This window comes from Myxine glutinosa, chromosome 9 (assembly GCF_964187855.1).
Source record: "Myxine glutinosa chromosome 9, kmMyxGlut1.1, whole genome shotgun sequence".
Taxonomy (NCBI): domain Eukaryota; kingdom Metazoa; phylum Chordata; class Myxini; order Myxiniformes; family Myxinidae; genus Myxine; species Myxine glutinosa.
This window is the reverse complement of record NC_136269.1, coordinates 106,476,640-106,489,554: the sequence shown is the minus strand read 5'-3', so window position 1 is coordinate 106,489,554 and position 12,915 is coordinate 106,476,640. Positions and strand designations below refer to the sequence as shown.

Sequence of the window (12,915 nt, the reverse complement as noted above, 5' to 3'; positions counted from 1 at the left end):
GCCAATATTACATCCCCTCCAAAACCACCATTGAACATGTGCTCGGGTCAGGGAAGAAAGGCGTGCCCGCCCGTCGTCATCAAGGGCGGAGCCAGAGGGTCGCGCGACCAACCAGGGCCGAGGTGAGCACACCGATGGGCGTGTCCTGAAGGCCGGCGGCTTGATCGCCGGAGGCGTTATAAAAGCGCGCGCGCAAGGTCCTGCGAGAGAGAAAGAAGATCCAGATGAGCTTTGAAGAGAGAGAAGGTTCAAGGTCAATTACAAGCAGTTGCGTCAGAGACGGCAGACGCATCCTGAGGTGAGCCAGAGAAGCAGCTTTGGCTCCACAAGCAGCGTTGACTCCACCAGGCAGCTTCAACCCGTACCCCGTGGGAACCAGATAGCGGTGGCATCGGTGGCCGTCGAGGTCCAGCCGACGTCCCGTGCGGGATCAAGCCCGAACCATCTGCCCCAGCTGAACCTTCCCAATCCTCCTTCCAGCATTCATTCCTGCCATTCCATCCTTCTTGTGTACGTGAGTTTGTTCTGTTTGTTCTGTCCTGGGTATTTAATTAAGTTTGTATAAGCTAGTATTTTCACTGTGTCACCTGCTTTTTCCATGTTCCCTGTATATAACTTTGACTGCTCCTTTTGCTTGTGTGTGTAAATAATAAATCCCGTTACTCTTCTGTACGTCTTCTTCTTCCTCTTTACATTCGGTCGCTTTAGAGGTTTCCAAATTGAATATCTGTGGCGCGATCCGGCCAACGTTCGGGAATCGGGTTTAGTCGGGGAAAACTGTTCGGCCGCGGTGCCTCCGCTCGGCAAACAACATCCTTATCCGCGGACCGTAACAATATTATGTTATAATTATGTTGTGAATTATAACTTAATTTATAAAAAGTAAAATATAAAATTAATTAGAATTATAAAAGAAAAGGAACCTATTTTGGGGGGAAACTCCGCCTCTCCTCATCCTCCGGAAACCCTCAGACCCCGATATTTTTTTTTCCCTGATGCCGTGAACAAACAGTGATGCATCATGGGTGATGAAGGTTGTGATCACGTTTCATTGAAATTGCGTATGTAGTTTCGGAGAAGCGAGCAAATACCTACTTTGGGGGGCTCAAACCCTCATAGACTTCCTTCGACCTCGATTTTTTTCAAAAATGCTGGGAACAAACTTTGGTAGATCACGGATGTTGAAGGTTGTGGTCAGGTTTCATCGAAATTGTGTGTGTAGTTTCTGAGAAGAAAGCAAATACTTATTTTAGAGGCAAACGCCCCCACACCCCCCCCCCTCCCCTCCTGGTTTCTCTGCTCAACTCAAGTACGCCTTGCCTCAGAACAGGTCGGTTTCTGTACAATAAAGTTTCATATCTATAAATGGTAATAAAGCTGATCTTCATACCTACGAATGGCTGTATTCCTGCATACATCGCAATGCTTATAACCACCAGTGTTCGTGTGTTTATTTAATTCCAGCAAAGATCGAGAATCATCTCTTCACCTGAACAGAATTCCAAAATTTTCACTCGGGAATTGACCTTAGCAGCAGTTCCGACCATTAAAAAAGTGTTTATTTGTCTAATTCGGACATTGTGGGACACTCCAAAGGTTTCAACAATATTGTCGGAGTGCTTAAGCTGCTTGGTGAGCACTCTACAAGCAGCCTGGTAATGGAACACCCCGCTCAATAGAACACCTCTGCTCCCTCCTCAGATTGGGTCTATTTTACTTATTTCCTCCTTTAAAAAGTAAAAGTACATATATCGAACAAAGGCAGCCCCTCCCCTCCCCCCTCACCCCTATGCCTCAACTTTGTTGTGCTATTTTATGTTCTCCGTTTTTGTGTGATCTGCCTTCATTATACGACCCATCACTTCTACAGGAATCGCAGGCTTGGGATCCTCGGATCCTGAGTTTGAATCCCGGTCGATCGCTAAATTAACACCAGGGGGGTTGACTCAGCCTGTCATCCTTCCGAGGTCGGCAAATTGAGTACCAGCTTGCTGGGATGAATGATCCCAGTGTGCACCCCAACTTAGAATAGGTGCACCGTATCCCTGCGCATCATAAGAGGCGACTAAGGGTTGGCGTCAGGAAGGGCATCCGGCCATGAAAACATTGCCTCAAACAGGGAACCATGATTGTCATGGGGCTCGCAAGGCTAACCCCTGCTCTAGGGAAAAATGGCCTTAAAACGATCATTCATTCATTCATTCACTTCTACAGGAATATACACATATAAAAATAACGTCCATCAACCTCGTGTTGGAGTTCCATCATCCAGAAACATTACGGAGAAACAATTGCTTCTATCTTCTTCTTCTACTTCTTCAAACTCACCCCCATGTGCCAGTGTTGGTGCGACGAGCGGTGACTCTGGCAGTGTGTCGCCCACTAAAAATGTTATGCTATTTTATTTCTCATTTTTTGTGCCATCTGCTTTCATTATACAACCCATCACTTCCACATCAATACATACATTTAAAAAAACCGTTCATCGACCTTGTGTTGGGGTACCGTCATGTTGTTATGAGATTTCAAAAGGATCAACTGACATTTTGTGCTCTGTGCAGTTGATATATTTCTGAATTGAATTATGACAATTCCCACTTGAATTGCTCTTTGAAAGACCTCTGTTTAAAGGTAAACCTTTGGCATTGTAGTTTTGATGTATTTTATTTGGGTATGTATAGACTACCACAATGAATTAACCAGCAGGATCGCCATGAAGGCTTCTGCAGCTGAGCCTCGGTACTACATGGGGAAATCTCCGAGTTATAGTCTCCAAGTTATGAAGGCAAAATAATTGGGAAGGTTATAATGATTAAAACAAACGACAGGATGAGTCAACTCCAAGAGCTCATCATCGAATGCCTGTTCTTCATAAGTACCAATCGCTAATCGCTTGCCAAGCTAGCCGTTCCTCATCAGCCATTTCGTTGGAGTGCTTGTTGAGTGCTTAAGCTACTTGGTGAGCGCTCCACAATCGTATTCGTAACTAGCAGGGTCAATGGGTGTACCTTGAGGTGGAGGGGGTTGGATGGGGAGAGCCGGCGAGGCGGGGGGCAGAAGGGTTTATTTCAAATGGTGAGTTAAGGGTGAAGCCGGTTTGGGTTTATATAAAATTGTGAGTTGAGGCAATGTTGATGGGTAAAGGGATTGTAAAGAATCTTTGGAGTCTTAAAGATCTTCCAGGCTTAAAGGGTGTTTGGGGTCTAAAGGGTCTTTGGATCTAAAGGGTCTTCAAAGTCTTGAAGGTCTTTGGGGTGTTAATGTTCTTTGAGGTCTTAAAGAGTATTTGGGATATTAAGGGTTTTTGGGGTCTTAAGGGCCTTGAAAAGTCTTAGGGGTCTGAAGGGATCTTTGGGGTATTCGGGTTTTTTTTAAAGGTCTTAAGGGTGTTTGGGGTCTTCAAGTCTCTTAATGATATTATGGGTCTTTGGGATCTTTAAAGGCTGTTTCCAGGTTTTCAACAGGTAAATAAATAGCAGAGCGAGTTTGAAATTAAAAAAAGTAAAATCTAGGCTTTTCTTGTGTAGCAAATATTGTTACTATAAACTACGTATACAATTGTTCTAATAGTAACTATTGCTATCCTTATTACCATGTCAGCTGAGCAGTGTGCGAGCCTCAGCTGCCATGCTGGGAATGCCGACAGAAGGCCCTCGAAGAGCCATAAATAGCACGGTGCTATATATGGACCATCGCTGTGAGGGTTCCACCAGACATTTTCATTGTAAAACTCTCTTCGAAGGCTCCAGGTAAGTCACACGTTGTGTTGGTGTTAAATCGAACTTCGTCATCCCTCGCCCTCATTCTATTAATCCCATAGATTCTACGATTTACAAGACGAGAGTGATGTCCCTGTTTTATACTGCCTCTCTTATGGTATTGCTCCCATGACTCGGCCCTCTGCTCACCCCCAGCTCCTCCATGATGTGTCCGTTCTTTCATTAACCCTTTCCTTGTGAACCTTCCAAAATCCAGGCTTACTGCTCACCTCCACTCCTTTGTTCCTCTTTTCTCATGCCTTTGAGCCCACCTCCTTGGTTCAATACAATTAATAAATCCCGCTCTTCAATCCAGAGCTTCATTCTAGCAATACACCACAATCACATGTTAACTTCAATCTCAACCTGTGATATACACATGTATTTTTTTTATTATTACTATAAAATTTTTGTTGCCCTATGACCCCTTTCCACCCATCTTTCTTGCTCTTTCTCTCTTTCTCTCTTTCTCTCTTTCTCTCAGATGGAGGAAACGAAGCTTCGAGAGGATGGAAACAAGTTATTCAAGGCCGGGGACAACAAAGGTGCCATTGGATGCTACAGCAAGGCCATCAAACTGACAGCAAACAAGGAACAACTGGCAATCCTCTACAGAAATCGTTCTGCATGCCACCTGAAACTGGTTAGTCTGGTGAATGCTCATGTCCATATGTGTTGGCGTACCAAATAAACAATATAAATACAAGACGAACCAAATAAACAATATAAATACAAGACAAACCAGAACGACACTCGGTAGAGTGCGTACCTCCCCTTTCGCCGCTCCTCCTGCTCCCCGCTCACTCTCCACCTGCTTCCTTTGTTTGTCTTGTGATATTTCAATCTTGAAACAGCGTAGGTTTGAAATTTGTCTGAGATTCGCAGGCCAATTACTAACATCTAATGAGTTTAGACATTGGCTTCCAGACTTCAGGCAGGATAGGACACAATACTTTCTCTGAAATTCATCTCAACTCTCACAAATCACATGTAAAACCCAAAGGTACCAAAACACAGCTCTACCATACTTTAAGATAGATTCTTATTCTTAATGAATAATGTACATTGCACTTGTTTTTTAACGATGTCCTCTTCCAATCTTTTTAAAGTATAAAGTAATTACATGTGTATCTTTTGAATAACATTATGCTAATTTTGATGCACCTATTCTTTAATCCTTCATCTGCTTGTTGCTTGTTGCTGCATATAACCTCTTTTAGTTTATCCTGCCTTATGGTCGTGTTATTTTACAATGAAATTTGTTTGCATTCCTTGTCATTCCTCAGTATGTGCAGATGGCAAGCTGTTCAAGTGCACTTTCGTTTTTAAATTGTTTATATGTCACACGTATAATGTAGATGGTTTAGCCTTTTTGACTTGCAGTGATCTAATCAGTTTGTGAATTTGTCTGTCCTTTGTTATAAGGCCCTTTTTTAGCATGTTAATTCGTATGCAATTTAATTATATTACTATTACTACTACAACTCCTGCTGATCTCTGCTCCCCACTCACCCCTCCTCCTTCCCGCTCACCCCTGCTCCTGATCCACACTCACCCCTCCTACTCCTCCCCTCTCACTCCTCACACTGATCCCCGCTCACCCCTCCTCCTGCTACCTGCTCATCCCTTACCCCTCTCTCTCGCCTCCTGCTCCCCACTCGTTCCTCCTGCTTCCCACTCACTCCTCATTCTCCCCATTCACCCCTCCTCCTGATCCCTGCTCGCCCCTCCTCCCCTCTCACTCTGCTGCTCCCTGCTCAATCACCCTGTCCCCCACTCACTGCTTCTGCTCCCCGCTCACCCGTCCACTCTCCTGCTCCCCTCTAACCCCACCTCCTGATCCCTCCTCACTCTCCTCCTGCTCCCCGCTCATCCCTTCTCATGCTCCTGCTCACCCCTTCTCCTGCTCCCCGCTCACCGCTCCTCCTGCTCTCCTCTCACCCCTCCTAATGCTCTCCTCTAACCCCTCCTCCTGTTCTCCTCTCACCCCTCCTCCTGCTCCCCTCTCACTCTCCTCCTGAGTACTTGTGGAGTACCTCCTGAGTACCCTGCTCACCCCTCATCCTGATCCCTGCTCACCCCTCATCCTGATCCCTGCTCACCCCTCCTCCTGCTCCCCCCTCACCGTCCTTCTGCTCTCCCCCTCCCTGTCCCCCTGCTGCCTCCTGTTCTCCCCCCTCCCTTCCCTCTCCTCTCTCCTCCTCCCTGCTTTCTACCCTCTCCCCTCTACTTCCACTCCTCTCTCTCCCATCCCCTTTCTCTTCACACTCTCTTACTATTTCCATCAGCAAAGTGACCTTGCATTGCCCACCAAGGGGCTTAAGCACTCAAACAAGCACTCCAATGAAACGGTTGATAAGGAACAGGTGGTTTGGCAAGCGATTCATACTTATGAAGATCAGGCAGTTTATGATTGGCACTTGGAATCCACTTGCCTTGTTGCTTTACTTCTTTTTTTTCTTTTTTTTTGTATACAAGATCGAGGCTCGTGAAAGAGCGAACATTAAATCACACAGAAAGACAAACCGACACATAAAACAAGTAACATCGGGAGCGGTAGACAAGATGGGGAGAGCTCATTGTAATCCTCCCATTATGTTCATCGTTCTTTTAATTCAATCTTTAATTTGATTTATTTTGCCTTTCTAGCCCGAGAGCTTTCCCCCACAGAGTACCCAGACACGACTGCGGTAACCTCCACAGCGATCCTGCTGATTAATTATGTTCGTTGCACTCAATAAAGTTACTCTTGGGGCACATTCCTTCATTGTATCTTCACGAAATATAATTGGTGGAACAGTAGAAAAAGTTAGGTTAAATGCTTTGGCAATATGGCGAAGGAGGAAGGATAGCCCTGCTTAAAGCTTTGTTAAAAGATATATGTTTAGTTAAAAGAATTGGTAATGTCTTAAAATTTACAGATATCACTCCAGATTTCAGCAATTATTTCATCCTCGAGATCCGATCCTCAAACCCGAACACAGATTTTGATTATATGCTTTAATTAACCTGTGAGAGTTGATCGTGTTTCCAAGGCTAGGCACGTTTGAATAGGCCGAAACAAAATGGCGGCATAAGAAGCTGACCAAGATGGTGCACCACCATTTTGGTAAGGCTTATTTTCATTTTTTGCGTTGAGCATCCACTAAATTATCTTCAAAAAGGGTGTTTAAACACACCCAAATACCCAGTTTTCATTCGTACACCCCTTGGTAGTTTGCTTCGTATGCATGCAAAGTTTTGGGCCACTAGGTTTCATGGTTTTGGAGTTATGGAGGAGACACACTGACACCCACACCCACACACATACAGTACACACGTACACTGACACACGTTGCATTTTATTTTTATAGATACCTCTATAAACAGTACAACTCCCTTTGGTCTTTGATACAGTCCTCTTGATCTATGATTCACTCAATTTTATTTTGACATATACCCAATACTATATAAATCCTCCCTCCCCCCACAGTTCCCTCTTTTGCTCTGATGAAGGGCTAGTGCATAAAACGTCAGCCGCCCTTCATTTCCACCAGTCGTAAGTCTTTATTTGATGACATCCATCATCTGTGGCAACAATGTTTGCATTGACAGAATGAATGAGAACCAGAACTGGTATGAATAGCTATAGCAGGATGACCTACCTAGAGCAAGTGTTTCCAAACCCAGGATCGTGACCTAAACTTGATAAACCTCCCTCAAAATCCCGTTTTTTATGGGGAGGGGGGGGGGGGTGGTGGGGGTTTCACATCAAAAGTGTTTTCTCCGACAATTTTTATCGTAGGTATTGGGTCACGTAGGTACCATTTGGGTCACAAGGCAAATATGATTTCAAATTTTGGGTCGTGGACAGAAAAGTTTGGGAACCACTGACCTAGAGGTACACACACTCACCTCCCAGCTATAAACGGTCATCCTCGTGTTTCACATGCCAGCATTAGTTGGTGGACGTTAAAGATCCCACGGTGTCCTTCGGTAAGAGCAGGTGAGCTATCGCCGGCACCCTGAACAAATTCCTGCCCTAACCAGCAGGGGGATTGCATCTGCGGCACAGCTGCGCTCCCAGCCAATGATGCTGCCCAGCAGACTTGTGCTGCACAGGAAAGAAAGAAAGAAAGACAGAGAGAGAGATCTGCAGAATGTGGATGATGAACTTACAGTATTATCTGCTTGCTTAACACCGATGGACAGCTGGTGTTCATAGAAACCTTTACAACCCTCTGACGATTCCTTTTGGGCAACGACCATTGATCCCTGTGGAAATCTCACAAAGTGACAGCAAGCTTAAAATATTCATTCCAAACAGGGAATATTATCTCGTTTTCAGCCTCAATATTGCAAAGACTATGATTACAAAACTGGGTGGAAATATCTATGTATACATATATCGTGGAAATAAAGATTTTCTCCAAAATATTTTACCACTTGACCGAACAAGACCTTGCTGTTTCCCTCCCTTTCCCCCACATTTCCCCCCTCCCAACAGGAAAACTTTTCTCAAGCTGTTTCTGACAGCACAAAAGGTACATTCACTCAATGTAGTACTGTATTGTGTAAAGAGATACTATGTCAGGTCACCTTTTGAGTGGGGAGTGTATTTTACTGTGAAATGCAGATTACTTAGCGTAATCAATCAATCATCACTCTCCCCATCATGTGTTTTTGCCACATTTAGCTATTGAGACAGACCAGAAGGATGTAAAGGCTTTGTATCGACGCTCACTCGCATTGGAAAGACTGGGCCGCATTGATCAGGCCTTCCATGACATGCAGCGCTGCACTGCACTCGAACCCAAAAATGACAGCTTCATTGAGGCCTTGCGTAACCTCCGTGCTCGTATACAGGAGCAGGTGGGTTTGTGTTCCACACTTGCATAAATGTTCTTCCATTATCTCAGGTTAGCTTGAACGTGTTATTGAATGGTCAAAGAGATATTTAAACAATTACTATTTTGAAATCTGAAACCATGAAACCACAACCTGCCACCTCCATGAACCCAGCTGTTTGCTTTGTGGCCATTTACGTATTATTTACGCAAAAGTATCAAGTTCTGTCTCTTCCTCACCCCCTCCCTACCCCCCCCCCCTCCCTCCCTCATGCCTTATACACCACCTCCTAATCTCTTTACCATGAACTGTATATATCAACTCCAAACTTCTAGCCTCATTCTCCCACACGACCCGACCCTCCCTTTTCTTATGTATTGTTCCTCATTGTTCTTCTCTTAATTGGAGAGAAGAAAGATGAGGTACAATCGGAAAGATTTTAAAGATATATTATTATCATTATTATAAATAATCATATATATATTATATATTATATAATTATAATCATTATAATATATAATATAATATATAATATAATAATAATAATAATATTATATATAATATAATAATAATATAATATAATAACAATAATATAATAATAATAATATAATATATTAATATAATATATAATATATAATATAATATTATAATATAATATATCATAATATAACATCATAATAATTATAATCATCATTATTATATATAATTATCATATAATCATTATCATAGATACATTATTATAAAGATTTTCAGTCATTGTCCTCAGTCATCACCCATTATAAAGAGAAGAAGAAGAAGTATTCTCCATCTACACCCCCTCCTCCATGTCGTGCACAGTGTACTCAGCACACTCCCCCATTTGTTTTTGAATTTTTGTGATGCAATAGATATATGAATTCGTTTTTAAAACAAACAAATAAACAAAGACAAAGTGCTTGCATTCAGGCAAACTTTTTCGATAGCCTTTACGAGATGATCAAAAGACCAAGAAAAAATATTTAACAACCTCAAGGTATTTTACAAAGATGCACTAGAAAGGAAAGGAAGTTGTAAAAATTGAGTGTATAAAAATGAAGAATTGTTTTTATATTTACGAGCAACAGTACCCACCCTATGGGCAGGGCTTCGATTGGGAGGCCCAAATGAAAAGGCAAAATATCAGAAATTGAAGGCTTTTTTTATTTTAAACGATTTATATAAACATCCGTTAAATCATATCACACACTAATCATCAAAATCTAAACAGTATTTGTAGAATTTCAATAAAAGCCACATCACTGTTCATATCGGTAAATATTATTCCATCGTGTTTGGAAAAACTGGAAAATTGGAAAAATTGGGAAAAAATTGGAAAAACAATATAGCCTATTTTACTCCAGGGGGTCCCAGGATTATCCACCCAAAATTTCGTTGCGATCGGTTCAGTAGTTTTGCGGTATCTGGGAACGGACAGACAGACGGACATTTGGTGAATTATAGTAAGATAGTGAAAGAAAATAATGTACACGAAGAGCTACATTCAATAACATATCCTCCAGCGTACCACATTATGCTTCCATGCCTCCGGCGCCCAGCAATGCCACAGTGTAGCACATGGAGAGAATTGGGAGGGAGCATTGTATGTACAATCATTGATTGATTAATTGTGTAATAAAAATAAATAAATATTAATCGTACAATAATTAATTTCTGAATCAATTGCCTAATAGCATACCTAAACCACCAGTGTTTCATCTGAATCTGTAACTTTTTGAAGATTGATTAAATAATTAATTAATCGAATAAATAAATAAATAATCGATTAGTTGATTAATCAATAAATAATTAATCGATTAATTGACAAATCAGTAAATCAAAAATACCCGTTATAGCCAAATCACTTGGATACTGTCGTGTCCGAATATCAGCTTCCTGGCTCAAAGGGTGCCTGAAATATTGCCTGGACAAACAAACAAACAAACAAGAAAGAGGGAACATAAGAATGAAAGAAAACAAACAAACGGAGTGAAAACTGAGTACTCTCTTTCTGTGCGCGTCATCGACGGGCCCCCTTCAGCGCCTGGCGATGACGTCATGCACTGCCTGGAGATGGAAAAGGGAGGGAGCTGTGTACAATGAGCTTTGGTGCTTGCACTTCTTTGTTTGCGAAAGGCACCATGGGATCTTTAATACGTACCCACCAACTAATGCTAGCAGACGGGACTCCCAGTTTAACATCCATCCCAGAGATGGCACACACATTGATACCTTGCCCTTCCTGCAAGTAGCATATCACATTCAAAATTTTGGCATATCACAGAATTTTACGTTTTCAGGTGCAAACTGCACAATGATAACTCGACCCTGGTATTGCTACTCAAAGTACTTTGAAGCTGGGATGCCAAAGCTACTCCAAGTACCCAGCGTGCTTGAACTGAGCACTTACCATTCAAAAGCATTCAACAAAATCTTCCAAACAATCATGTTGAACAAAGCATCTTTAACATATGACGTTGCAGTTGGCATTCAACACCCTCGACTTAAATCAAATTCCTTCAAGTTAAAAATTCTTCATTCTGGCCTCCAAGCAACTGAAATGATGGTTTTGAAGAGTATCAATCAAATAAGTAGGCCTACTAGAACAAATTGTCATTTGCCAATTGCCAGTAATGACAGAGTGTGACAGGGGAGGGGACACGACATGAGCTCTGTGAGCATGCAATGAGCTCTGCTTTGGAGCTCGTGTGGTTATTGATATGAAGCGCAGTTTGAGGGCTCATTCAAGTGAAATGCACTGATTTTCAATTTGAAAAGAATAATTTTCCGGCCCAAGAGCTGGGGATAATTCACCCATCAGTTCTTGGTATTACTCAAACAGAATGATTGCACCAACGCCTCCTCCTGAAGCTGAATGTGATGAGGGATTACAAAGCAATCATTGTTGCTTTTACAAATTAAAATGTGAAATGAATGACTCTTTCAAGGGTATAAACAGAATGCGCTGGAAGGATGGAACAGAACATAGTATGTGACGTAACGTTTTAATTGTCTCGTCTGGTTTCAATCACCAAAAGTGATGTGATCCAATTACAAATTGGAATCCTGGTGCTCTGTAGGCAGGGTGTTGCATCGCAGAGTATGCAATCCTTTTAAAGAGGATGTTAAGCAGGCTGTCTCATCTGCTAGCACTTGCTTTCAGTACATGATAATAATTCCAAGGTACTTTTGCAAAACAAGGTAAGCCATTTTGTGAGGTAGCCCATTCTAATTTCAAATCCCTTCCCTGTAGACTTTGGCAAGGAAGGTAATGGTAAACTATCCATAATATTCCTTGCTCAGGAAACGGTTTCAGCAATCTCCATTGAAAAATGGCACGTCTTAAATTAAAAGGGAATCGGTGATTGTTATTCATGGTATAAGCCTGGTGTTAGCTTAACGGTCAATATGGATGCCTTAAGAACTTAGGGTCTTGAGTTTGAGCTCCTATTGGGCCATTAAATAACACCAGGTGGGTCGACTCAGCCTGTCATCCTTCCGAGGTCAGCAAAATGAGTACCGGTACCGGCTTACTGGAAACAAGGGGCACTGCATCAGTGGGACAGCCATGCTCCCAGCAATGATGCAACCAGCAGCCATAGGCTGAATATGAAACTAGAACGGCACTCAGTAGAGAACATACCGCCGCCTGATTGACCATATCACTCAATGGTGAAGAATCACTTTAAAAATTCTACTGTCTGGATCCGGATCCGGATCTTCACCAAAATTGAATCGATTCTTCCTGGTCACACACACAACATGTCCACCAAGTTTCGTCCAAATCCATCCACAACCGTTTGAGATATCCTGCTATGTATCGTTTTTGGCCCTATCTCCCTATGGTGAAGAATCACTTTTAAAATTAAATAATCCTCATATCCGAATCCATATTCAGATCTTCACCAAAATCTAATCGAATCGTCCTCGTCAGACATCCAATCAGTCCACCAAGTTTCGTTCAAATCCGTCCACAACTTTTTGAGATATCCCGCTATGTATCGTTTTTGGCCCTTTTCCCAATGGTGATGAATCAATTTAAAAATTAAATAATTATCATATCCGAATCCATATCCAGATGTTCACCAAAATCTAATCGAATCGTCCTTGTCAGACACCCAACCGGTCCACCAAGTTTCGTCTGAATCCGTCCATAACTTTTTGAGATATCCCGCTATGTATCGTTTTTGGCCCTATCTCCCAATGGTGAAGAATCACTTTAAAAATTAAATAATCCTCATATCCGAATCCATATTCAGATCTTCACCAAAATCTAATCGAATCGTCCTAGTCAGACACCCAATCAGTCCACCAA

At 42.3% G+C, this 12,915-nt stretch overlaps 2 protein-coding genes across 4 annotated transcripts in view; one reads left to right on the top strand and one right to left on the bottom strand.

The window, feature by feature from the left end:
• Positions 1-12,915, bottom strand: part of LOC144893653 (uncharacterized) — a 1,023,192-nt gene that overhangs the window by 769,628 nt on the left and 240,649 nt on the right. The window lies entirely within an intron of this gene.
• The window catches only part of LOC137435725 (protein unc-45 homolog B-like), a 75,203-nt gene continuing 65,946 nt past the window's right edge, over positions 3,659-12,915 (top strand). For 2 of the 3 annotated variants that reach the window (XM_078784639.1, XM_078784638.1), the window contains exons 1-4: positions 3,692-3,749; positions 4,243-4,401; positions 8,245-8,281; positions 8,434-8,609. In XM_078784639.1, the coding sequence (XP_078640765.1) occupies positions 4,243-4,401; positions 8,245-8,281; positions 8,434-8,609 (372 nt within the window). In that variant the 5' untranslated portion in view covers positions 3,692-3,749. Of the gene's footprint in view, positions 3,750-4,242; positions 4,402-8,244; positions 8,282-8,433; positions 8,610-12,915 lie in introns of all 3 variants that reach the window. The other variant, XM_078784637.1, reaches the window with a different exon arrangement.